Genomic DNA, 26,693 nt, shown 5'->3' on the forward strand with positions numbered 1-26,693 from the left:
ATATTTACCTCCTACTTCTGACCTATTGTAGACTTCAGTACTTGATACATTATTTTCAGTCCATTTTACAGGAATATTCCATGTGTAACTAAAATTTTTAAAAAAGAAAAATTTAACTTTATTACTAAAAGACATTTAAAAATCGAAAGTAAAAATCAATATGCAAGCACATTTCCCTATGTGATTATCCAGTGTGTAGTATACAACTAAAACAGTTAATACAGTATGTTTTAGTGATCAAAATAGGCACGTCACTGCTCTCATTTCTGTAAGTCCATAAAATGTAGAGATCTGTATAAAAGTTGTCCAAGGATGAAAATGATTATTTGGTAAAACACCTTGAGGCTTTGGAATAAAGATTTTGTGCAACTTTCATAAATATAACACATTATATTATAACATTAACCATTTGCCATATACTTGCACACGCTCTAATATGCTATGGTTTCTGTCACAAAACGCAAAACATTGCTAGAATTCAAAAGGCAATCTGTAAAATTCTGTGAAGGGAATACATTTTAGAAATTACATTTAAATTATACCACCACCTCCATCCCCAAAGCCTCACACATGCTTCCATGGAGGCCTCTTGATTAGAGTCATGAGAGAGAGCACTTGAACCGTGGAGGAGGAAGCGGCAGACAAGCAAGTCTCAGGGCCAGGCTGTTCCCTGTCTTGGTACTCCCTTGCAGGCTGGTGGGGGTGGCTTCATATTATGATATAATATATACTTAATATTATAGTTTTGACTTCTTAAAAAAGAGATATCAGGTGTCGTTTTAGTAGTCTGTTCTCACATCATCATATATATCAGAAATACATTATCTCATGTATCTAGAGAGAAGAGGAATCTATATACCAATGGCTATTTTGAATTTCCACTCAAAGTTGGTTTATGTGTTAATATCAAGTTCTAAGCAGAGAATTAAGGTTGGAATTTCTCTTTTGAGACAATAAAATTCATGTAATTGAAGGAGGATATATTTTTGCTATTTATATGAAAGCAATTCTTTTCTTCAAAATTGTTAAATAGTGTGTGTGTTTACTAGCTCTTAGAATATTTTATTGAAGTGGATTTTTGGCTATTAGTTTCATAAAACCTGTACACAAATTGCTTCTTGGGTCCTGTAGTTGGCACAATTGGTGCTTCGCTTGTATCCCCTTGAATCCCATTTTTGGCCACCCAGATCCCAAGGTGCCTTTCCTACCAACAACTCGCACCTGTGTCTCTGTTAGGTGTGAGGGCTGCTGTCCTCGGGCTGCAGGAGCCAAAAAGTCCTGGGAATTTACTTCTTTTCTTTTCCTTGGTACTGAGAATTGAACCCAGGTGCACTCTACCTCTGAGCTACACCCTTAGCCCTCCTGTTTATTTTTTAATTTTTGTAACAGAATTTCACTAAGTTGCTGAGGCTGGCCTCGAACCTGTGATACTCCTGTCTCAGCCTCCCAAGTACTGGTATAACAGTAACCACGGCACCAGATTGGAATTTGCATTCTTCTGAAAGCCACTCTTAGCAGTGGCTTATTGATCTGAGAATCCCTTCTGCCTTGTCCCTCAGGAGCACTCTGAAGCGCACAGGCTCCAGCACTGCACCACTGGATTGAGCCAAAGTCACCCTCTGAGGGACCTGCTTCTTAACCACCTTTGTTGGGCCTTCCCTTCCCTACCCTACCCCCAGTTGCTCCCCATCATTCCTAGAAACACTTCCTAAGACATCACTTAAATGATCGTGTCAGGTCTGCTTTTAGGGAAGCCTTCGTAAGAGAGCTTGCAGGCTCCCAGGAGACAGGCAAAGCAGCCCCATCCAGGAGCCGCAGCCTGCACCTGTCGCTGCCACTGTTTTGCTAAGCTGGTGCCACACAGACCCATGTTTCATCCCCTTGTCCTTCTCCAGCGCCAGCTGCATGTCTGCACAATCACCTGCCGGCTGCCGCCCGAAGCGTGGCTGTCAGGACCACACCACACCTCCAAGAGCTCAGGAGCTGTATCACAAAGGTCATACTGTCCTCAAGGCTTGAGACATATTCACAAGACAACAGTGATAGAAGGCAAAGGCTATATAATTTTGTAATTTTACTATCACAGGATAAAGTAGGCCGAGTAAAGCAACGATTTGAAAATATAAAACGTCAAGAAATGGAAATTCCATCAATGAAATGATAGAGTCATCTATGTGTCCTCTAAAGTTCAGAAGTACCAGCATTCATTTATTCAAGATGTGATTAGTGTTGCGTGTGGTGCCACATGTCTATAATCCCAGTACTTGGGAGGCTGAGACAAGAGAATCACAGGTTCAAGGCCACCTCAGCAACTTAGCAAGACGCTCGGCAACCTGGTGAGTGAGACCCTGTTTCCAAAGAAAAATTAAAAAGGGCTGGGGGTGTAGCTCAGAGATAGAACACCCTGAGTTTAATTCTCAATAACACGCTCACACACACACACACACACACACACACACACACACACATACACACACACTAATGTAGTTAGTGCATTAACCATATAGCACATTCCATCAGTATAAAGTATGGCAAATCTAATTTTCCTGAAATTGAAGACTGACTTCAATCACCCCAACATGATATACCTACTCTCATTTGCCTGCTGGTTTATAGAACTGTCAAGGCATGTCAACCTGTGTGAAGGAGATGTGAAAGTGGCCCACTGGTAAGAGGTAATTAAGGCCACAGTGAGACCAAAGGGCGCCTTCAGCTCAGGGGTCCTTTAAATTATGAAAGGGTTCTGTTCAGTAGAAGTCCCAGATCTGGGAGTGTGTGTGTGTGGGGGGGGTAATAGAAATCGAACCCAGGGGCGTTCTACCTCTGAGGTACACCCCTTGCCCTTTTTATTTTGAAACAGGGTCTCTCTAAGTTGCTGAAGCTGGTTTTGAACCCGTGATTCTCCTGTCTCGGCCTCCTAAGTACTGGGATTGTAGGTCTGTGCCACCACGTCCAGCTTGGATTTTCTTCTTACTAGTTGAACAAAGTGATGGGACTTCACCAAATCCTCAAGGATTTCCATCCTTGGAAGCACACTATCTCCTGCAGAGTTTCTCTTCTGGGATCAGCAGCCTTTGCCCCGCCATCCCGCTCCTCGGGCCCCGACAGCAGGAGCATCTCTTTTCCTGGCTCTCCCTGGCTGGCTGAACCAGTTCTTGGACCCCAGGTCTCATGTCTTCCTCTCTTTTGATTTGTCCAGACCCCTCACTTTCCTTTCCTTCCCCTCTGGCCCCAGGCCTTAGCTCACTTTCTAAGGAGTGCTATTTGGAGAGCCTTCTGGGGCTGCAGGCCTGAAAACATCAGCACCTTGTTCCACACAGTTTAGTTCGACTGCGTATAGAATTAGATGCGCAAAGTTTGTTTTTTTGCTTCCATGTTCTGGGGTCATTGCTTCATTTTCTTCTCGTTTTCGGGGTTGTTGTGGAGAAGCCTAATGCCATGCCAGCTTCTGAGTTGCCAGAGAATGGATCTATGGCATGGTTTATTACTGTTGTTATTTTATTTAATAATAAACAGAGGTCAAACCCAGGGATTCCCACATGCTAAGCCTGAGCTCTCCCACTGAGCCACATCCTCAGCCCCTATTTCTGTTTTATGTTTCTTTTTCCCCCCCTTTTTTTGTATTGTGTACTAAGAGATGCCTTTTTTTTCATACTGGGGACACCCCAGCCTCATTTTTAAATTTTTGTTTTTTGAAACAGGGTCTCACTAGGTTGCTAAGGCCTCACTATAAGCTGCTGAAGCTGTCCTTGAACCTGGGATTATCCTGCCTCAGCCTCCCAAGTACTGGGATTGCAGGTGTGCACCACTCTGCCCGGCTAAGGGTGCTTTTTTTTAAATCAGCATCCTTTACCTTCTGCTATTTCTTTGATGTCACTTGCCCTGTCTCCTCCTCCTCAGGAGCTGGACCCGTATTTGACTTCACTTTCTTATTTATAGTGTGTTCACCCTATAACTTCTTAAAGAATTCTCCCAAATCTGCTTCTAGTTTTTCTATTTTTCTGCAATCATTTTTTTTTTTTTTTGCAACACTGGGGATGGAACCCAGGGGCATTCTACCTCCGAGCTACACCCCCAGCCCTATTTTTTATTCTTTATTTTGAAACAGGGTCTCAGTTGCAAAGGGTCTCACTAAGTAGCTGAGGCTATCCTCAAACCATGATCCTCCTGTTTCAGCCTCCCAAATGCTGGGATTACAAATGTGCACCACCACGCCTGGCTCAACAACCAAAATTGAATCTTCCAAAGCACTTTGTATTAACAGTTCTCCTTTTCAAGATATTCCTTCTTAGTTAGTGGGTATAAAAGTTCCTAAAAATCTCTGAATATATTTCATAAATTTATTTTGTTTCCTTGACTGTGCTTCTTATAGCATCAGAGTTTTATTATTTTTATATGAGATTTTAACTTTTAATGCTTATTAACTTTTTTAATGTAGCTTTTGAGTTTAGACTCTGTTAATAGTAAAGAAAAAAGAGCTAACCAGGCATGGTGGTGCAGTCGTGTAATCCCAGTACTTGGGAGGTTGAGACAGGAGGATCACAGTTTCAAGACTAGCCTTAGCAATTTAGCAAGACTCTCAGCAACCTACTGAGACCGTTTCAAAACAAAAATTAAAAAGGACTGGTGGTGTAGCTCAGAGGTAGAACTTCCTGGGTTTAATTCCCAGTAGCACACACTCAGAAAGGAAGTTGTGATAGTGCACACCTGTTATCCCAGTGCTTGGGAGGCTAAAACAAGAGGATCACAGGTTCACGGGCATCCTCAGAAACTTAGCAAGGCCCTCCACAACTTAGTGGAAACCTGCTTCAAAATTAAAAAATGAAATAGGTCTGGGGGTGTAACTCAGAGGTAGAACACCCCTAGGTTCAATCCCCAGTACCTAAAAAGAAAAAAAGAGAGAAAGGAAGGAAGAAAAAGAAGAAAAGGGAAGGAGGGAAGAAGAAAGAAGAGCTAAGTTGATATTTCTTGTTTATTTATTTAAAATATTTTTTTTCTGCAGTACCATATTGAGCCCAGGGCCTCACACATGTTAGGGAAGCACTATACTACTGAGCTACATCCCCAGACCTCCTTATTTTATTTATTTATTTATTTATTTATTTTTCAGTAGTAAGGGTGGAACCCAGGTGCATTTTACCTCTGAGCTACATCCTCAGCCCTCTTTTTTCATTCTTTATTTTGAAACAGGGTCTCACTGAGTTGCAAAGGGCCTCACTAAGTAGCTGAGGCTGTCCGCGAACCACAATCCTCCTGGCTCAGCCTCCCAAATGCTGGGATTATAAGCATGTGCCACCACGCCAGGCTCCTTATTTTACTTTGAAACATGGTCCCGTTAAGTTGTCCAGGCTGGCCACACACTTGGGATCCTCCTGCCTCAGCCTCCAGAATAGCTGGGGTTATACATGGGTGCCATGGCGCTCAGCCTAGATTGATTATTCAAGTCTGCTACTGAGGAGGGACATTGCTTTTGGAACAGATGTAACTGGGCGCTCCACCCCACTAATCCCACTAATGCCATTCTGAGGAAGCATTGACTCTGGGAATCCTAACAAAGTGGGAATCCATAGCTCTTCCCTGCTGTGTTAGTCTGTTTCTCTAGAAAACAAGCCCTCTGAGTCTTTGCCTGGAGTCACTGTTAGCTTCCTGAGAGTTCTGCACAAATAAAGGCAAGGTAGTAGATGGAATACTGGAGGGGCACAGGTCCTGCATCGAGCCCCAGCTTTGCTCCTCACTCCTGCCCTCCACCCCTCCTGCGATCCCACCCAGGGCCCATCAGGAACACCAAGGGCTCCTCGTATTATCTGGCTGCATCTTCCTCCACTTTGTTTTCTGTCAATATTTTTTCCACAACTCTATGAGGCGCAGAGCTTCACCATTTAATTTTTTATTCTTATTCATTTACTTCAGTATTTCCATTCCTCTAGGCTGTGATATCAGGGAAAATAGACTTGCATGCATATGCTCAGTTGGCCATATTGATCCTGGAGACCAATTGCCTATTTTTGAGTCCTTTTGTTCCCCTAAAGACACCGAGCCTTCGTCTTACCACATCAATCATGGACTTGAGAGCAAGTCAAAGCAAATGACCCAATTTCAAAGTTTCTTTTGAAATGCCTTAAAAAGCCTTACCCAAGATCTGAAGGTGGCTGGAGAGGGTCAGCTTTCCAGTCCAACAGAAAGCGTTTCTGTATCACATTCCTCCCGGTGACGTCAAGCACTGGGTAACCCATCTGACTAGTCCAGGTGTCCATTACTTCTCTCACTGGAAGATTGCTAGCCTGAGATTGAAAAAGTATGGACACTAATTAACTTACAAATAAGGGGAAATAAAAGAAGAATCAGGCAAAGAAATTAACTCAGACCAAGAATACTTAAGGATATATATGTATGTATGTATGTATGTATGTATGTATGTACATATATATTTTTTTTCTTTTTTTTTCTTTTGGTACTGGGGATCAAACCTATGTGCATTCTGCCTCTGGGCTACACTCTAGTCTTTTTTATTTTTTATTTTGAAACAGGACCTTGCTAAATCGCGGAGGCTGGCCTCAAGCCTGTGATCTACCTGCCTCAGTCTCCTAAGCACTGGGATGGCAGGCATGCACCACCACACCCAACTGTACTTTACTTACCTCTTCTAGTGCTTCCCAAAAATCTGAAGTTTTTGCGTTCCTGAATTGGAATCTTTCCAAGTAAATCTGTATGTAAGAGATAAAAGATACTTTGGAAGTCAACATTGCATTTTCTGTTTTCTCAACACAGCCTGGTTCATGACTGCTCAGTTCTGCTTGCATGGCACAAAACCAACCATAGAAAGTATATACCTGGCTATCTCCAACATTATGTATGCACACTGATATTTTCATATGTCATGAAATATTTTTTATTTTTTCAACCATTTTAAAATGTAGAAACTTTTTTAAAAAATGCATAAACCTTAAAAAATGGTGGTAGGCTGGGTTTGACCTGTGGCCAATAGTTTGCTGACCTCTGCTCTACTTCAAGGCATGCAGCATCTTTTGATAAAATAGTTATAATTCTTCGCTCCTCAAATTTTTTTTGTTTTTGGTGGTACTGGGGTTCCTGGAAACCCTTCTATCTCCAGGCTACACTCCCAGACCCATTTTATACTTTTTAAATTTGGAAACAGGGTCTCTTAAGCCAGAGTGGCTGGCTTCAAAACTGCACAATCGTCCTGTCTCCACCTCCCAAGCATGGGGATTACAAGCATGCGCCACCACACCCGGCTAGTCCTCAAATATTTTAAAAATACAAATATTGAGATAGAAGGCTCCCTCCCCTGTTGGGCAATTCAATTCACAAATCTCTCTTTATACCTGAGTTCTCAAATATAGTTTTCAGATATATATCCAGAGAAAATTCCCAATCTTCTCCTAATCCCATAACTGGTGCTGCTTGAGGTTCTCCAGGAAAGTTTCCAAAGTTCCTGCTGCATTACCCCCATTAATTTCTAGAATTCATCTGTTTAAAAATGTGAAAGTTGGGCCAGGCGTGGTGGCACATGCTTATAATCCCAGTACTTGGGAGGCTGGGACAGGAGGATCACACAAGTTCGAAGCCAGCCTCAGCTACTTAGTGAGGCTCTCAGCAACTTAGTGAGACCCTACTTTCAAAATATAAAATAGGTCTGGGAGTATAGCCCAGAGGTATAAAGCCTCTGGGTTCCACCTCCTGCACCACAAAAAATATAAATAAATAAAATGTGAAAGTCAGACTTCCAAGAAGATGATGACTGAGAAAAGCAGCAATTACAAGTCCTGCTGACACCCAATCTCCATTGCCTCGAAAACAGTGTTCTACAGAGCCAGAAAATACTATCAGTAGAGGAATAAAAATGATAAATACAAGGAACAGAGAATAAGATTAGAAGTCCGACTAGAGAGCAGAAAAGAAATGTGCCTGCCTTGTGGAGGCAGGCGATGCAGCAGCAGGGACTGTGGCAGTACCACCTTGCCTCATAGCACTGTACTCCAGAGATGAAAAAGAAAACAAGGACCTGAAGTGAGCTGCAGATCCACGGGTTGTAAGTCATCAGTTCTTCCTGCACAAAGACTAGCTACAACTTCCAGCAGCTGAGCTCACCATACCCTCCAGGGATCAAGAGTGGAGCTCAACACCCGAAAAGAAACCCACACCCCTCACAGCTGAGAGTGCTGCACTGGCACCATCTTGCCAGTGGCGGCCTAGCTCACCACGCCCGTCAAAGATCCAGACCAGTGCACACCAAAATCGTAAGTGAAACTGTGGTTCTCATGTTCCCAATCCCCCAGGGATTGGTGCAGCCGTGCTAAACTCCCTGGGTCTGAGATTTTGCGGTTCAACTCAGTGAAAGAGTAGTAGTGGCTGAGATTACCACACCCTCCAGAGATCCAGAGCAGTTCTCAATAACACCATAAGTGAAGTTTCGGTTCCCGCAGGAAAATGCCCAGCCTGGGACCTGTGCAGCCCCGATAAACTCCCTGGGTCTGAGATTTTGCAGTACAACCCAGTGAAGGAGTAGTAGTGGCTGAGATTACCACACCCTCTAGAGATCCAGAGCAGCATTCAACAACACCATAAAAAAGTTGAGGTGGGAAAACACCCAGCCTGACACTCTCAGGGACTCCCGCAGCCACAATAAACTCCCTGTATCTGAGACTTTGCATTACAACCCAGAGAGGTGGGAGTAGAGTCTGCTGTTGGACATAGCAGAGGCTCAGAAAGACTCAGGCTCTGATCAGTGGAAAGTGTGGGGGAGACCTACGCTTAACACTAGATCAAACTAGTAGGATCTCCGGGATCACTACACACCTTTCAATCATGGTGAATGGGGAGAAGTCAGACCAGACCAGCCCTAGCTGAGGAGAACAGAGACTCCTCTGCTTACCTGATGACACCTCTAAATTCCTGCTACTAAGACTGGATCAGATGTAATATTCACAAAAAAACATCAGAAAAACAAGCCTGAGAACCCTGAAAATATGAAAACTAGGAACAGTGAAGAAATAATGGAAATCATGAATACTGACATACAAGAAATGCAAGGAGAATTCTGCATCCTGATCTTCAATATGATGAAAGGCCTCGAAGCAAGTGTACAGAAAATGAACGAGGAAATGGAGACACTAAGAACAAATCAGAAAGAGGTCTGGAATGAAATGAAGCAGTCAATAAATGAAATGAAGACATTAATAGAAATTCTGTAAGATTAGATGAAGTGGAAAACAGAATATTACTGTTAAAAGACAGTTCATTCAAAACCAAAAGCACAGTCAATTAGAAGTCATTAGGACAATAAAATCACAGAAGTCATTAGAGCAACAAAATCTAAACATCCAACAACCATGGGAAAACATGAAATGTCCTAACTTACAGATAAAAGGCATTAAAGAAGGAATAGAGGTATAGACCAAGGGTATTGGTAATCCCTTCAGAGAAATAATTTCAGAGATTTTTCCAAACATAAAAAGGAGAGTTGGATTTACATGTTCAGGAGACATACATAACACCATTAATACAAGATCAAAGAAAGACCTCCCCACACCATGTAATAATCAAAGTGACCAACATAGAGGCAAAGGAAAGAATCTTAAAAGCAGTGAGAACAAGATAATGGGTGAAATATAGAACAAAAAATAATTCAAAGAATTAACAAAACAAAAAGCTGGTTCTTTGAAAAGATTAATAAGATTGACAAACCCCTGGCCAACCTAACCAAAAGAAAGAGAATTAACTCAAATTATTAAAATCAGAAATGAAAAAGGAGACATCACCACAGAGAGTGGAGAAATACATAAGATTATCAGAAACTATTTTGAAAATTTATACTCAAATAGACTGGAAAACATGGAAGAAATCAATATATTTCTAAGCACATATAACCTACTTAATTAAAACTATTACCTACTTAAACTGAACCAAGAGGACATAGTGAGCCTAAACCAACCAATAGTGAGCAAAGAAATAGAAGCAACAATAAAAATTCTTTCATAAGCCCAGGCCCTAATGGGTTTCCATCTGAATTTTACAAAACCTTCAGTGAAGAATCCCAATACTTCACAACTTGATCCTGGAAATTAAAAGAGATGGATTTCCCCCAAATTCCTTCTAAAAGGCCAGTATAACATTAATCCCCAAACCAAATAAAGATACCTTGAGAAAGGAAAATTACAGACCAATATTCTTGATGAACATAGATGCAAAACTTCTAAACAAAATACTAGCTATACACATTCAGAACCATATCAAGAGAATTGTACACCACAACCAAGTTGGTTTCATACCATAAAAGCAAGGCTGGTTAAACATAAGAAAATCAATACACATTATTCACCACATAAGTAGAACCAACCATTTATGTTAAAAAACACTGCAGAAAATTGCAATAGAAAGAACGTATTTCAACATCATTAAGGCAATATACAATAATCCCCAAACCAACATCATATTGAATGGGGGAAAAACTGCAAGAATTTCCTCTAAAACCAGGAACAAGAAAAGGATGCCCACTATCACCACTCCTTTTCAATATAGTCCTAGAGACTCTTGCCACAGCAATAAGATAAGAGAAGAAAATCAAAGGAATTCAAATAGAAAGGAATTAAAACTATCCTTCTTTGCAGATGACATGGTCCTTTATCTAGAAGACCCAAAGAACTCAACCAAAAGACTACTGGAGCTAATTAACCAATTCAGCAAACTTGCAGGATACAAAATCAATCTAAAGAAATCAGTTGCTTTTCTATATGCCAACAATGAATTCACAATGAAAGAAATAAAGAAAACAATTCCATTCACTGAGAACCTAAAGAGAAAGCCTACACAATGGGAAAGGATCTTTACTAGCTACCATTCTGATAGAGGTCTAATATTCAGAATATACAAAGAGCTCAAAAGACTCTACACTAGTAAAACAAATAACCCAATCAAGAAATGGGCAACTGAATTGAATAGACACTTCACAAGAGAAGAGATACAAATGGCCAATAGATACATGAAAAAATGTTCAACATCATTAGCCATCAGGGAGATGTAAATCAAAACTACACTGAGATTCCATCTAACCCCAATCAGAGTGGCAAACATAAAGAAATCAAATAACAACAAATGCTGGCAAGGATGAAGGAAAGAGGAACTCTTTTACACTGTTGGTGGGAGTGCAAACTAGTTCAGCTGCTATGGAGATCAGTGTAGAGATTCCTTAGAAAACTGGGAATGGATCCACCATATGATCCAGCTATACCTCTCCTGGGTATCTTTCCAAAGGGGTTGAAACCAGAGAACTACAGTAACATATGCATACCCATGTTGATAGCAGCACAATTTGTAATAGCCAAAACATGGAACCAACGTAGGTCTCCATCAAAAGATGAATGGATTGCAAAATTATAGGAAATACACACAATGGAATTCTACTCAGTTATAAAGAACAAAATCATGTCATTTGTAAGAAATGGAAAGACCTGGAGAACATTATGTTAAGTGAGATCATCCAAGCACAGAAGGAGGGATTTTTTTCTCTAATGTACCCAAACCAGAAAGACTCCAAATAATGGAGGGGAAATCTCAGCAAAGCTGAAATGGAAGGGTAGGAGATGAGGAAGGCTGAGGTTGATTAATGGAGGAGCTACATCTGAATATGTGTAAAAGTATGAATGTAGCTTGGTCATCCTGAACACTCATTTTGAGGAGGAGGGGAAGGAGAAGTGGGAGGTAGGAGAAGGCACCAAGCACAGTCTGAATGTATGCCATTTTCAATATGTTCCACATAAAAATTAAAAAATAAAAATAAAAGAAATCAAATTTGAAAGTCTTAGAACTTTCTTAAGTGCTCTTATGGTTAACTTTGTAGATAGCACTTTCATTCTAGGTTGTTGTTTTCAGCAGGTGCCATGCCTAAGTCACATTATCGTCTAAATCCCACTTAATGTGTGTGTAGGAGAGAGAGAGGGGAGAGAGAGAGAGAGAGAGAGAGAGAGAGAGAGAGAGAGAGAAGAGAGAAGAGGGGAGAGGGGAGAGGGGAGAGGGGAGAGGGGAGAGAGGAGAGAGGAGAGAGGAGAGAGGAGAGAGAAGAGAGAGAGGAGAGAACATGTTTAGTAGAACTCAGGAAGCCTGGGGCGGGACCTTCATATTTTTTCTTTTGATTAACTCACTTCTCAGCACTACCACCAGAGGGCAGGCAAAGGAAAGGAGACTAAACACACCTATATATAATTGCATCATTGTAGGTACTTATTCCAGAGTCCGTCACTAATCATTCATTGTATTTTACTAAAAAAAATTGGATATTTAGTATGATAATTATATAATAATCATTATAATATGGTATTATTAAAACAATAACCATTATGCTAAATATAACTATAACTTCAGCTATATTTTAATGATAATTTCTATAAATAATATCTTCTTAAATTAATTTAGAAACATTGACAAGGCCTTGAGTTTAGAAGTAGGCAATGTTGGGTCTAAAAGTCAACTTAAATATTATTTAATACAGCTTGCACATTTTTTTAGGTGAAATAAACTACTCTGCTTAACTGCTGGGTGCCTGCAGAGGTGCAGAGATTCTCCTGAGACATCTGAGGAGAATTCTCGATCCTGATCAGCATATGGTTTTCATCACAGCTGCTGTCACTGGTTTTTAAATTGCAATTTATAGCTGCTCCTCAACTAAAAGCTGGACAGAAGTTTACATATCCACTATGTGACAAAGTACTGATTTTGTTTTGTCTAGATTAGTACTTCTGGACATTCTGCATTAAGAAACTTCCTTCTTCAGCTTAAGTAAGCACAGTGTAGTCCTTCCAGCCAGAATTATAGGACAGCCTAGGTCACAGCCCTGCCTAGTTGGTGTTGAGGAGCAGGGAGGAAAGGAGCAATGTTCTATTTTTAGTATTTCAGGAAGGAAAAAGACTTTCCCCAGCTCAGCCATTCCTGGCTTACCAAGAATACCCCTAATAGTAGAAAAATAAAGAAAGGATGGATGAATTTCTCAGTCTTTTTATCATAACCATGTATTGTTATTAATATTCTGTTATATATTATACTTTTGTGTGCCACTAGGGATTGAAATCAGAGGTATTATACTTTCAAGCTACACCCTCAGCCCTACTTTATTCTTAATTTTGAAACAGGGTCTCACTAAGTTGCAGAGAGCCTCATGAGTAGCTGAGGCTGACCACGAACCTATGATCCTCCTGTTTCAGCCTCCCAAATACTGGAATTACAAGTGTCTGCCACCATGTCCGGCTCTATTATATTTTTTAAATGAAAATTTTCTCAAGGCCAGCATGGTGGTGCATGCTTGTAATTCCAGTACTTGGGAGGCTGAGACAGGAGGATCGCAGGCTTGTGGTCAGCCTCAAGCTACTTGTGAGGCTCTCCACAACTTAGTGAGACCCTGTTTCAAAATTAAGAAGAAAGAATAGGACTGGGGATATAGCTCAGAGGTAGAAAGACCCCAGGTTTCATCCCCAGTACTGTAAAATTAATCAACTAATTAATTAATTTTAAAATTAAAGATTTTTTGTTGTACTGGGCATGGAACCCGGGACATTCTACTTCTCAGCTACACTCCCAGCCCTATTTTGTATTCTTTATTTTGAAACAGGGTCTCACTGAGTTGCAAAGGGCCTCACTAAGTAGCTGAGGCTGGCCGTGAACCTCGATTCTCCTGTCTCAGTCTTTCAAATGCTGGGATTACAAGCGTGCGCCACCATACCTGGCTAATTAAAGATCTAAAAGATTTTTCTAGTTGATGATTTTCTTTTCTTTTTTGGTAGTACTGGGGATGGAACCCAGGGGCACTACCCCTCTAAGTTACACCTCCAGCCCTATTTATTTTTATTTTGAAACAGGGTCTTCCTAGATTGATGAGGGTCTCACTTCTTGCTGAAGCTGTCCTTGAACCTGTGTCAGCCTCCTACATATAGTGATTACAGGTGTGCACCACCATGCCGGGCTGAATTTCTTATTTCCCTACACCATCTACTTATTTTGCTGTCTGAGGGGAGGTGATGAGGGTGAAAAAAAACATACATGTACGTGGGCATCGCAGATCCAGCGACCCCCTGGGCCAGGTGGCACTGGTGGCAGAAGGAACTCCAATTTCACAGACTATAGGTTTTAGGGGCAATGATCAGGGCTACTGCTCGGGCTCTGAACTGTGTGAGCGATGCCCCAGCTGACTGAGAGCTCACTGAGTGTGACCTACATTGATCATATACTCTTTTCAGATATTAGCTTTTATTTGAAGGTTGAAAGAAAAGTGAGTATTAAGTGGTGTTTCCTTCTGTCTTGCAGACGCTGGGATCCCTCACTGGATGGTGTGCATCTGGGCAGAAACAGAGGAAGAAAACAGGGAGTAGATGTGCATCTCTTATTTCTGCCCGTGTTTTAGGTGCAGCTCTCGAGCATGTACCGCTATCTAACTGCAAGAAAGTTAGTGCAGATAGCCCAGCTCTGTCCTCAGAGGAAAAGGGGCAGTGTGGCACACAGCTACTAGCTCTGCAAATGTCCTCTGTAGGAGCAGCCTTGCCAGGGGGCTGGACACAGGTGCCAGCTCACTTGGACACCTGCCTCCCTGGGCAGACCGGGGACACAGTGGCAGAGCTTCAAGCCCTCACGGCCCAACTCTCCTTTGCAGTTATTCCTCTCAACTGCCCAAATCATCGCTAACCATAACCCTTCCTCATGACAGCAGGGTGAGTTTTCTCAGATCCCTCTTCATTGCATATTATATATTAAACTATATCTTTTTTGGTACTGGAGATTGAACCCAGGGGCATTCTACCTTTGAGGTACACCCCAACCCCATGTTATTTTATTTTATTATTTGAAATAAGGTCTTACTAGGTTGCTGAAAGGCTCAGTAAATGTCTGAGGCTGGTCTCAAACCTGTGATCCTCCTGTCTCAGCCTCCCAAGTACTGGGGTGCGTGTGGCTAAAACTTTTTTTCTAGGCATATTTTCTAGGCTACTTGCTGAGATTTTGGAGAGACCCTGTAATTATTGCTAGTATTTTTTTTTTTTTTTGTAAGTACTGGGGATTGACTTAGGAGCATTCTACCCCCAAGCTACATCCTCAGCACTATTTTATTTTTATTTGGAAACAGAGTTTTGCTACGTTGCTAAGAGCCTTGCTAAGTTTCTGAAGATGACTTCAAACCTGTAATCCTCTCTTTATCTCAACCTCCCAAGTACTGGAATGACAGGTGTGCACCACCACACCCGGCTCAGATTAGTGTTCTAAAAGACACCAGCGTGCCCTCTCCCTGCTTCACGAGGACAGCAAGGTGGCCACCTTCAAGGCAGGAGGAGGTCCCCACCACACACAGAATGCCCAGCATCTTGAGTTTGGACTTTCACACCTCCAGAACTGTGACAAAATACACTTCTGTTGTTTAAGTCACCTAGTTCTGGTATTTTGTTATGGCTGTCTGAGCTGACTAGTACACATGTAAAGGGTACCAAAAGTAACTAAGCAAACTGTGTAAATCTCCCCATGATACTTGTGGTAAAAACAATTACAGATAACATGTAGAATGTGAAATCACCTTTTGTCTTTTGCTGTACTATCTATCCCTGAATAAGAAAAGTAAAAAGGAAATTACATTAACTAATCATCTATGCTAACACTCATCAGATCAGTGTATAGTTTACTTTTGCTTTCCTTTTTCTTTCTTTTCCTTTGATACTGAGGATTGGGTCCAGGGGCATTCTACCTCTGAGCTTACACCTCCAGCCCTTTTTTATTTTTTATTTTGAAACTGGTTTTGCTAAATTACTGAGTGAGGCTCTTGCTAAATTGCTGAGGCTGGCCCCGAACCTGTGATTTTTCTGTCTCGGCCTCTCAAATGCTGGGATTAGAGGCATGGTCATCATTTCCAGTTGTAGTTTACCTTTGATACTACTGAAAGTAATGTCATACCTGACATCCTCTTTGAAATTTCTCTGGTGTAATCCAGTCTTGAAGCATTCTCAGAATGGAAGCACCCTATGAAGGGAGAAAGTGACAAATTAAGCTGATAAAGGTTGTGTAAGAAACACAATTCAGTTTTCACTATGTGGCTAGTACTTCATGATCATATTTGTGAGATTATTTCTTAAAAGTGATTTTGCTAAATTATGTCATTAGAGTCCTAGAGTTTTAGAATGAAAAAACCATTTGGCATACCTCCCATATCTGTGTTTTTAAAATAATCAAAAAGTGTCAGAGCTGGTGGCACCTGCCTGTAATCTCAGTATTTGGGAGGCTGAGAAAGGAGTATCTCAGATTCTGGGCCAGCCTCAGCAAGTTAGCGAAACGCTGTTTCAAAATAAAATAGGACTGGGTTTGTAGCTGAAATGTAGAATGCCCTTGGGCTCAATCTCCAGTACCAACAAAACAAAACACCCTAAAGAGTAAGGAGAAGTTGCTATCATTTGACTTTAGTCAAATAATTATTGCACTTCCCCAAATGAACCAGCAGATGGAGCTTTGCTAATGACAGAGAAACAGTCTAAAGAAATCATTGTCTTCTTTGAATGGTTTCAGGATATTGCATGATTCAGAGTCCAGAGTGAAGGGTCATATGTTTTCTCTAATATGTGCAAGCTAGAGAGTAATCGGGACACAAGAGGGACTCCAGACAGTGGGAGGAGAAACCTCAGTGGAGCCAGAGAGATGGTCTAAGGAAGGGGAGAATGAAAACTGGAAATACTACCATCAACTATATGTACATGTGCGAACGTACCAAAGTCAATCTCAGCCCTCTGTATTGGGAAGGGTGGAGATGGGGAGGCTGGGGGGGTGCCAAGTGCTGTGTGCATGTATGTCATTGAGAACATGATTTACATTATGATATGATACTATAATGCACCAATAAAAACACATTGTTAAAAATTAATAAAAGAGCCAGGTGTGGTGGCGCACATTTGTCATCCCAGTACTTGGGAGACGGAGACTGGAGGATTGCGGTTCATGGACAGCCTCAGCTACTTAGTGAGGCTCTCCAGAACTTGGTGAGATCATGTTTCAAAATAAAAAATAGAGACTGGGGATATAGCTCAGAGGTAGAATGCCCCTGGGTTCCATCCCAAGCATCGTACTACTACTACTACTACTACTACTACTACTACTATTACTACTACTACTACTATCACTACTACTACTACTATTACTACTACTACTACTATTACTACTACTACTACTATTACTACTACTACTACTACTATTACTACTACTACTATTACTACTACTACTACTATTACTACTACTACTACTACTATTACTACTACTACTATTACTACTACTACTATTACTACTACTACTATTACTACTACTACTACCATTACTACTACTACTACTACCATTACTACTACTACTACGACTACTATTACTACTACTGCTGCTACTACTATTACTACTATTATTACTACTATTATTACCACTACTATCCCAGCATTTTTGTGTAGCAAAACAAACAAATAAATAAATAAATAAGTAATATAAAGGACATTCATTACCAAAAAAAAAAAGAAAGTTTCAAGGTAAAATTCTAGCAAATTATCAGATATATCTTGATGCTAGAAAAATAACTATATTTAGCAGAGCTGTTTGGTCAGTGAGTTTAATTAATATGAAGTAGATACAAATGTAAGCATAATATTTTTCTCTTTAAAAACGAATCTATTATTTATTTTGGTTTTGGTCAGAGAATCTGAGGCATATCTCTGTCTTTTATTTTCTTTTCATATGTTATAATATTAATACCAAGATGTACTACTTATGAGACTCTAAATTAAGCTGGCTATGGTGGAGCACATCTATAATCCCAGCACTTGGGAGGCTGAGACAGGAGAGTTGCAGGTTCTAAACCAGCCTCAGCAATTTAGCAAGACACTGTTTCAAAATAAAAAATACAAAGTGCTTGGTGTAACTCAGAGGTAAAATGCCCCTGAATTCATTACCCAGTGCCAAAAAATAATTAAAAAAACTCTTAACTGATTTTCAAGTAACAATGTTTTTAAGTAACAAGGAACATCGCTTCTCCACTTAGTAGGTTTTTTTTTTACCATGATTTACCAAGAAATTTTAATTATTTTGGACCTAATAAGAAGGCTAAAAGCTTAGAAACATTTATTTATTTATGATCTAATATCTTAAGTCCCTGGAGTATATAGGACTCAGGAAAGAAACTATTCTCACTTATCCCCAGTGAGTTATGAAAACCTGAAGTAGGTTAGAAACTTTTAATTCAACAGAATGATAAAAATAATCATTGGTAACGTGAAAGAAAAAAATGAATAAAACAAGCTTGAAAAGACACCATGGGAATAACAGGAGAAGAAATACTGAAAAACAGGATGCGGTAAATTTCAAATACTAAAACATGGTCCTAGGGCTGGGGACGTAGCTCCATGGTAGAGCGTGCCTAGCCTTTGAATAGCCCACAAAAATAAATAAGTCAATAAATTAAAAAATAGATATTTTTAAACTTAAGCCAACTTTAAGAAATATTTATTTTAATAATTATAACATAACTAAATAAAGCTATTTTTAGGTATTGCTCATGATGATAAAATGTTAGTTTGTAGTAGCTTTTGTCTAACTTAATATTGTGGGTTCATTATGAAGTGGAAAACTACTAAAATAAAATTTAAGCTGGGCGTGGTGGCGCACGCTTGTAATCCCAGCATTTGGGAGGCTGCGACAGGAGGATGGTAATTCACAGACAGCCTCAGCTAGTGAGGCCCTTTGCAACTCAATGAGACCCTGTTTCAAAATAAAGAATAAAAAATAGAGCAGGGGGTGTAGCTCAGAGGTTGAATGCCCCTGGATTCCATCCTCAGTACCGCAAAATAAATAAATAAATAAGTAAGTAAATAAATAAATAAATAATGTTACATATAGATATGGGATATCTAAAAAAGAAACCAATGGAGGTGTGGTGAGAAAGAATGGTTGACAAAACTTTGGGTTATGGATTTTCAGCAGTATTTCATAAAATTTTAGTGAGTAATAATGTCATTTACAAGCATTTTTATGCTAACATAACAATCGGGTTTGTTTTTTGTTTGTTTGTTTTTGTACTGGGGATTGAACCCGGGGACACAGATCTCAGCCTTATTTGGGGTGGGGGGGGACAGGGTCTGACTCAGTTGCTGAGGTTGGTCATAAACCTTCACTCCTCCTGTCTCAATCTCCCAAATACTGAGATTATAAGTATGCACCACTGTTCCCAGCTTGTAAAATTACCTTTAAATCTTATATAAAATGAATAAAAGTATTTTTTCTAACTAAGTTGGATTTAATGTGTGTGTGTGTGTGTGTGTGTGTGTGTGTGTGTGTGTGTGTTTTACTGGAGGTGGAACCCAGGAGCTTTCTACCTCCGGGCTATACTCCCAGACCTCTTTTTATATTTTATTTGGAAACAGGGTCTCACTAAGTTGCTGGGAGCCTCACTAAGTAGCTGAGGCTGGCTTTGAACCTGTGCGATCCTCCTGTCTCAGCCTCCCAAGCGCTGGGATTACAAGCGTGCGCCACCACTCCCAGCTGGATTTAAATGTTTATTGGAAACATTAAAGGATCCCATTTAAAAAGGTTCCCACATGTATAGCATTAAGGTTCCCATAAATATGCCATTTCTCATTGACCACATGGCAACAAAGTAAGATTTATTGTCTAAAAAACAATTTTAAATTTGATGCTTAACATCTAAATATTTAATTATCAAAATAAAAGTTAGTAAACAAAAGTGAAAAGAAAAATTTTTTAAATGCGTCCAAAATCCTGTAGCAATGACCAGTATCGATCTGTTCCTCTGGAAACACACTGTTGAATATTCAGCACTCCAAATAAGTTCTACAAATACACTAAGTAATGTGTGTGCATGTGTGTTTGTATCACTTTGAATCTTATTATCATATATAACTGCAATGCACCAATAAAAGTATAAAAATAAGATCTATACTGTTTTCTAGAACCTAACTGGAGTAGTCTAACCATTCTTATAGTATTTACACATCTACTAACAGAAAGGTCAATAAACAGGAAGGTGTTCAACACAGTGCCGCATTTCCCCCACCTTGCTGTAGGATATCCCATCAAAAACAGACGTGATTTCATCGGGGGTCGACACAGTGACGACTATTGGATGTGAAGACAGTAAAGAATCATCCTCTTGTACAGGCAGTACATCGTCAAGCAATACCTGGTCAAGCTGAAATGACAGAACGAGCAGCAGACATGTAGCACATTCTTTAGATGGGTCCATATTTGTAATGCCATATACAATGAAAATTGTGGGAGATGAATTTGTCAAATTACTTCAAACAATATTAGATCTTCAAATGGATCGTGCTAATCACGGATTGGCCTGTACCGGCGCAATCCCTTTCTCTTGTGCATAACTAGCTGGACTTCATTCTCCTGGGTGACGGGCCAGGCAGGAGCATCTATGAATTCTGCTTCTGCCTCTTCTGCGTGCTGTTTGGCCCCTGCTCACTGTTCAGCCCACTGTCCTGACTGCAGTGGAAGGATGACATGCCCTCACCTCACGGGTTTGTTCTGAGAATTAAGTGATGCAGCATGCCAGTTTGCCAAAGCTGGTGTTCCGTTTTTATTTCATGCCAACTATGTCGTGGGAATTTGGACAATTCATAATTAATCAAAGAAGACGGGAGTTTAGCCTTTAATTCTAGCAATCACTTCTCATTTCAGTTCTTTCTTTTTTATATTTATTTATTTATTTATTTATTTATTTATTTATTTATTTGCGGGTCTGGGGATGGAACTCATTTCAGTTCTTCTTTCTTCTTCTTCTTCTTTTTTTTTTTTACGAGTCTGGGGATGGAACCCAGGGGCATTTGACCTCCGAGCTACACCCCCTGCCCTATTTTTTATTCTTTATTTTGAACCCGGGTCTCAGTGAGTTGCAGAGGGCCTCACTAAGTAGCTGAGGCTGTCTGCGAACCGCGATCCTCCAGGTCTCAGCCTCCCGAATGCTGTGATTACAAGCGTGTGCCACCACACCCGGCTCATTTCAGTTCTTCTCAGCAAAGCAGAGTGATCGAGAGGTCCAGCAACATAGGCCTACTCCCTTGGTTCAACACCCAGTCTTTACTGTTTTTTGACATTTACGTTTAAGCAAGTCCCCCCCCCTCCCCACTAAATAGGGACAGTATTGGCATCTACTTTTTGGACTTGAACACAGAATGGAAAATGTAATTCATGTTAAGCAGTTGGCATAGTACCTGTCACAGAGTAAAACACACACACACACACACACACACACACACACACACACACACACTAGCTGCTGATATTATCTTGATTCTTAAGCCATAAGATTTTGAAATTTAACTCTGTTAAATCACCATTAATTAAAAAGTCAAAATTTGTATTGATCCTACTTAATTAAAAATAGTTCCAAAAATGAAGCATACTCTATTAGTTTACATTTTCCAATTTTTCAGTTTTCATTTATAATAGGCAAGGTACTATTTTTCAGTGATAACTGCCAATCAAAATAATTTCAACATGGATTTTGACTTTTGTACAAGTAAGAGGCTTAGGTAAGTAAAAAGAATCCTAGTCTTGGCATCAGGATTTTATGTAGTCTTGGTTTCGATACCAACTGTCTATGTGATATCAGTGGGTCATATGACCTTCCTGGCCCTGGGATTTTTCAATAATAAAATGAGCCCCTTATAAAAATCTTCCATAAAATAGTTTTATTCATCTGACCCCTTCACCCACAAGACTTTAGGCTTGGAACCCTCTTAAGGGCTAAGCATGTTCTTTACTCACTTTTTGTCCTCTCTAGCACACCTACACGAAGGAAAAACAAATGAAGGAGTAGATGGATTGTTAATGCATCCTACCACTTGATTAAATCTCATTGAAATTTCAAGGAACTCCTAGGAAATTCTTCTGGAATATAATCGGGTTTTTGGAACACAGAAATGGTAATACTGAACAATATTAAAACATGGTAATTTCTGCCGGGCGTGGTGGTGCATGCTTGTAATCCCAGCATTTGGGAGGCTGAGACAGGAGGATCGCACAGGTTCGAAGCCAGCCTCAGCTACTTAGTGAGGTTCTCAGCAACTTAGTGAGACCCTGTTTCCAAATAAAGTATAAAATAGGTCTGGGGGTATAGCCCGGAGGTAGAAGGCCCCTGGGTTCCACCCCCAGTACCACAAAAAAGATAATTTCTTCTAATAGTTTGATATAAAAAGAGCATCAGGTTCCTTTAAGAGAGGACAAAATTTCTATTTATATAGTTTATTTTCAACAAATTATGAGCAAAACAATTTTTAATGTAGATTAATGGTGTGGTTCTCAACTAGGGGAGATTTTTTTTTGTCCCCCAGGGACCATTTGGAGACACATAGAGACATTTTTGTCACAACTGGGCCCAGAGAGTTACCAGCAGTTAACACATAGAAGCTGGGATGCTGTTAAATGTATTACAATGCATATGAGAATTCACATAACAAAAATTTCCTTCCCTAAATGCCAACAATACTATGGTGGAAAATTGTAGATTAATTAATTTTTTTTTTAATTTTTTTTGCAGGACTGGGGATTGAACCCAGGGACATTCTACCTCCAAGCTACATTCCCCAGCCCTATTTTTAACTCCTTATTTTGAAACAGGGTGTCGCTAAGTTGCAGAGGGCCTCACTAAGTAGCTGAGGCTGGCTGTAAACCTGTGATCCTCTTGTCTCAGCCTCCCAAGTACTGGAATTACAAGCATGTGCCACCATGCCCGGCTCACAGATCAAAAATTTAAAGGAGCATTTGTTGCAAATTAGGTTTCTGTTTTAATTGGTTAGGGAGACTGCATAGGCTTCGGGTTTTTTTATTATTCCAGTAGAGGGCAGTGTTCTACACAGTAAACAACTTGTAATTCTCCAGTCATGCTTGTATACCTATGTGTATACACAAATTCATACGTACAATCAGATAAGAATATAACATTAAAAATAAAATCTTAAACATATCTAGATTTTCTAAAACAAAAATGCTGTAGGGGTTGTGGAAGATTTTGTTCTGGGCCCCCTCAGGCACATTTTATTTTTTATTTTATTTATTTATTTTTTGTGTTGGTACTGGGGGTGAACCCAGAGGCTTTCTACCTCCGGGCTATACTCCCAGACCCATTTTATATTTTATTTGGAAACAGGGTCTCACTAAGTTGCTGAGAGCCTCACTAAGTAGCTGAGGCTGGCTTCGAACCTGTGCGATCCTCCTGTCTCAGCTTCCCAATCACGGGGATTACAAGCGTGCGCCACCATGCCCGGCCAGGCACATTTTAAGTTAGTGGTCATTATACATACACATTTTGAGAGCTTTTAAGCTTATGAGGTAGAGAACAATGTTGTTAGTCAATACTAAGGAGAGAATTTACTCAGATTATGTAATTCTCTCAAGGTTATCACTATTGTCCTGCATCTAAAAAATGATGTGTGTAGGATTTGAACCTGAGCTAACTACCAAGTTTATGCTTTTATCTCTTCTTTACTCTATTTCAGCTACCTGTCTAAGGTAAAAAGTGTACAAACAAGATTGACATTTTTCAAAGGATTAGCACTGTAGCAATTTTTTTTCCTTTTTTTTTTTTTTTTTTTTTTTGGCAGGTCTGGGAATGGAACCCAGGGGCATTTGACCTCCGAGCTACACCCCCTGCCCTATTTTTTTCTTTATTTTGAAACCGGGTCTCAGTGAGTTGCAGAAGGCCTCACTAAGTAGCTGAGGCTGTCCACGAACTGCGACCCTCCAGGTCTCAGCCTCCCAAATGCTGGGATTACAAGCGTGCACCACCACGCCTGGCTGCCTGTAGCAATTTCTTGAATCAATTTTTAAGTTAACTCTCTCTCTCTCTACCCCACCTCACCTTGACTTGTGTTTTTGAGTGATTCTGTCAAAGATATCTCACCCTGAGGTGGTCAGTCCCCCTGTGTGGACTGGCCACAGCTCTAGGCAGAGCTCACAGTTGGCTGACTAGCTCTACCCGTCCTCATGGGGGACTCCCCAGTCCACCCTGCACTCGGCCTGGACTCAGGCTGTGGTCATCGTCTACGGGCTCCAGTCTACTTTGCACAGGAAGAGAAGAGATGTGGCATGTTTAGGGCTCACCATTTGCCAGTCGCTTTCTGCGTGGTTGACTCCCAGGTACTCAAAGAAAGAGGCAAATCCCTCATTTAGCCACAAGTCTTCCCACCAGTCCATGGTCACAATATTTCCGAACCACTGAAATGTTAAGCAATAAAGAGAAAGTCAATTTCTTATTCTATGGTAAAGTGGCTTGGAAATTTCCAAGCCATTTGTGGACCACATTTCAAAATTTGTTGTAAATTATGACACTATGACATAGAAGTAGTAGGCATTGTAGTCAACATTTATTTCTTGTCCTGATTTTAAAATGATATTAGCCGGGTGTGGTTGGCGCATGCTTGTAATCCCCGCGCTTGGGAGGCAGAGACAGGAGGATCGCGCAGGTTCGAAGCCAGCCGCGTGCGCTGGCTTAGGAGACCCTGTTTCCAAATAAAAATATAAAAATAGGTCTGGGAGTGTAGCCCGGAGGTAGAAGGGCTTCCAGGAACCCTAGAACCACCAAATAAATAAATAAATAAATAAATAAATAAATAAATAAATAAATATAAAAATAAAAATGATATTAAATTCTTTTTAGTGATATTATTGGTATCTTTTTTCAGTACTGGGGATGGAACCCAGGAGCATTCAACCTTCAAGCTACATCCCCAATCCTATTTTTTATTCTTTATTATTCTTTATGAAACAGGGTCTCACTAAATTGCAAAGGGCATTACTAGCTGAGGCTGTTCGTGAACCACTATCCTCCTGTCTCAGCCTCCCAAATGCTGGGATTATAAGTGTGCTCCACCATGCCTGGCCTTATTGATAATTTATAAAGTAAAAGGAAGGCCTGCATATTTGCTGAAGGCAAAACAATGGGCTTTAAAGTTTCTTTAGAGTTAAGTATTTATTAGCTCTACAAATGTTTTCACACAAGATTTTCCGAGTCAGGTATTTTTTTTCTTTTTTCTTTTTGCCAAATCATGGATAGTTGGAATTGCTCCTGTGATCTTAAGCCAGTCTTAAAACAAGCTGGCTTGAGGCCAAGATCCTATCTGTACCTGATGCACCAGCTCATGGGCGATCACACTAGCCACCCTCTGCTGGTTGGACGAGGCTGACTCCTGGGGGTCGTAAAGCAGGTTTGTCTCCCGGTATGTGACAAGTCCCCAGTTCTCCATGGCTCCAGTGCCAAAATCCGGAATAGCAATTTTATCTATAGAGAAAAAAATGGGTCCAGTGAGAGAGACATTCCTTCCATTTCTTCAGAGCATTTCTTACCAAATTAAGTTCTTTGGATGAACATTTCTTAAAAGGCTAAAAATAATTTCTTAGAGTGAAAAACAGTTATCATTTGTGCAAATGTTTTGGTCTTAATGCACTCAAAATTTTCATGGAGCTTTTCCTGTTGGTTCCAAAGCAATGTGTCCTTTTTTTGGACTGAGAATTGAACTTAGAGGCATCCTACCTCCAAGCTATATCCCCAACCCAATTTTATTTATTTGGAAACAAGGTCTCACTAGGTTGCTGAGAGCCTCACTAAGTTGCCAAGGCTGACTTTGAACCTGTGATCTTCATATCTCAACCTCTCAAGTACTGGGATTATAAGCATGAATTGCCATACCCAGCTACACTTATCTTTTTATTAAAGGAAGGATATTTATAACTATTTTTTCAAGGCAGATAGCTTTGTCTTTTGTTCCTCTCTGTGCAGTATTTCATTTTTATTCGCTTTTCCCTGCTATGATTTTCACTTAGGTTATGGAAAGCATCTGTTTTAGGGATCGCTGCGAGGAAAAAGAGAAAGAAGTCTGCGAATGAGGACTGAGATATACAGAGACCACCAAGTGCACAGAAACAGATCTACACCCAATGACATAGAAAATATAAACTTCCTTCCGTCCCTTAATTCTATACAATTTCAGGTACACCCAATTCTCCACCAATCCGCTCATACATTGACTATATTCATTCTATTTTCCTTTCAACATCTAACATGTTAGATTTTATGAGGAGTTTCTACTCTGCTTTTGCTCAATATCTGACAGGAGGAGGCAATGTTGAGCAGTTCTATTTCAGATACCAAAATAGAAAATGCTCAGTTGGTTAGTGGAAAATAGAGCTTCCTCAGTTAATGAACTGGGAAATGTAATTTCTTTATTATTACATGTAATTAAAATGAAGCACATAAATGAAAGCAAATTAAATTTTCTTCTGGCATGTAAGAAAATACCTTTTTCTTATATGCATGCTTTTAATCCCAGTACCTAGGAGGCTGAGACAGGAGGATTACAGGTTCAAAGCCAGCTTCAGCCACTTAGGGAGGCCCTTCACAACTTAGTGAGACCCTGTTTTAAAATTTTAAAAAATGGGCTGGGGGTATATCTCAGAAATAGAAAGCCTCAGGGCTCAATTCCCCACTACCACAGAACAATTAAAAAAAGAAAGACCTCTTTTTTTTAGTATATCTCAGAAGTAGAAAGCCTCAGGCTCAAGTCCCCAGTATCACAAAAAAATTAAAAAAAAGAAAGACCTCTTTTTTAGTTAAAATAAAGATTTTTAAAATAAAAGAACAAAAAGAATATATCAACCAGGTACAG

The 26,693-nt window shown here is 40.2% G+C and overlaps 1 protein-coding gene across 1 annotated transcript in view; it reads right to left on the minus strand.

Moving 5' to 3' along the window:
* ENPEP (glutamyl aminopeptidase) overlaps positions 1 to 26,693 on the minus strand; it is a gene marked incomplete at both ends in the record, with an annotated part of 91,085 nt that overhangs the window by 33,632 nt on the left and 30,760 nt on the right. The window contains 7 exons of the mRNA XM_080698078.1: positions 9 to 88; positions 6,133 to 6,281; positions 6,639 to 6,704; positions 15,937 to 16,002; positions 20,075 to 20,209; positions 24,133 to 24,246; positions 25,155 to 25,309. Of these exons, the coding sequence (XP_080554204.1) occupies positions 9 to 88; positions 6,133 to 6,281; positions 6,639 to 6,704; positions 15,937 to 16,002; positions 20,075 to 20,209; positions 24,133 to 24,246; positions 25,155 to 25,309 (765 nt within the window). The remainder of the gene's footprint in view (positions 1 to 8; positions 89 to 6,132; positions 6,282 to 6,638; positions 6,705 to 15,936; positions 16,003 to 20,074; positions 20,210 to 24,132; positions 24,247 to 25,154; positions 25,310 to 26,693) is intronic.

The sequence above is a fragment of the Muscardinus avellanarius genome (assembly GCF_963383645.1).
Source record: "Muscardinus avellanarius genome assembly, chromosome: 6".
Taxonomy (NCBI): Eukaryota; Metazoa; Chordata; class Mammalia; order Rodentia; family Gliridae; genus Muscardinus; species Muscardinus avellanarius.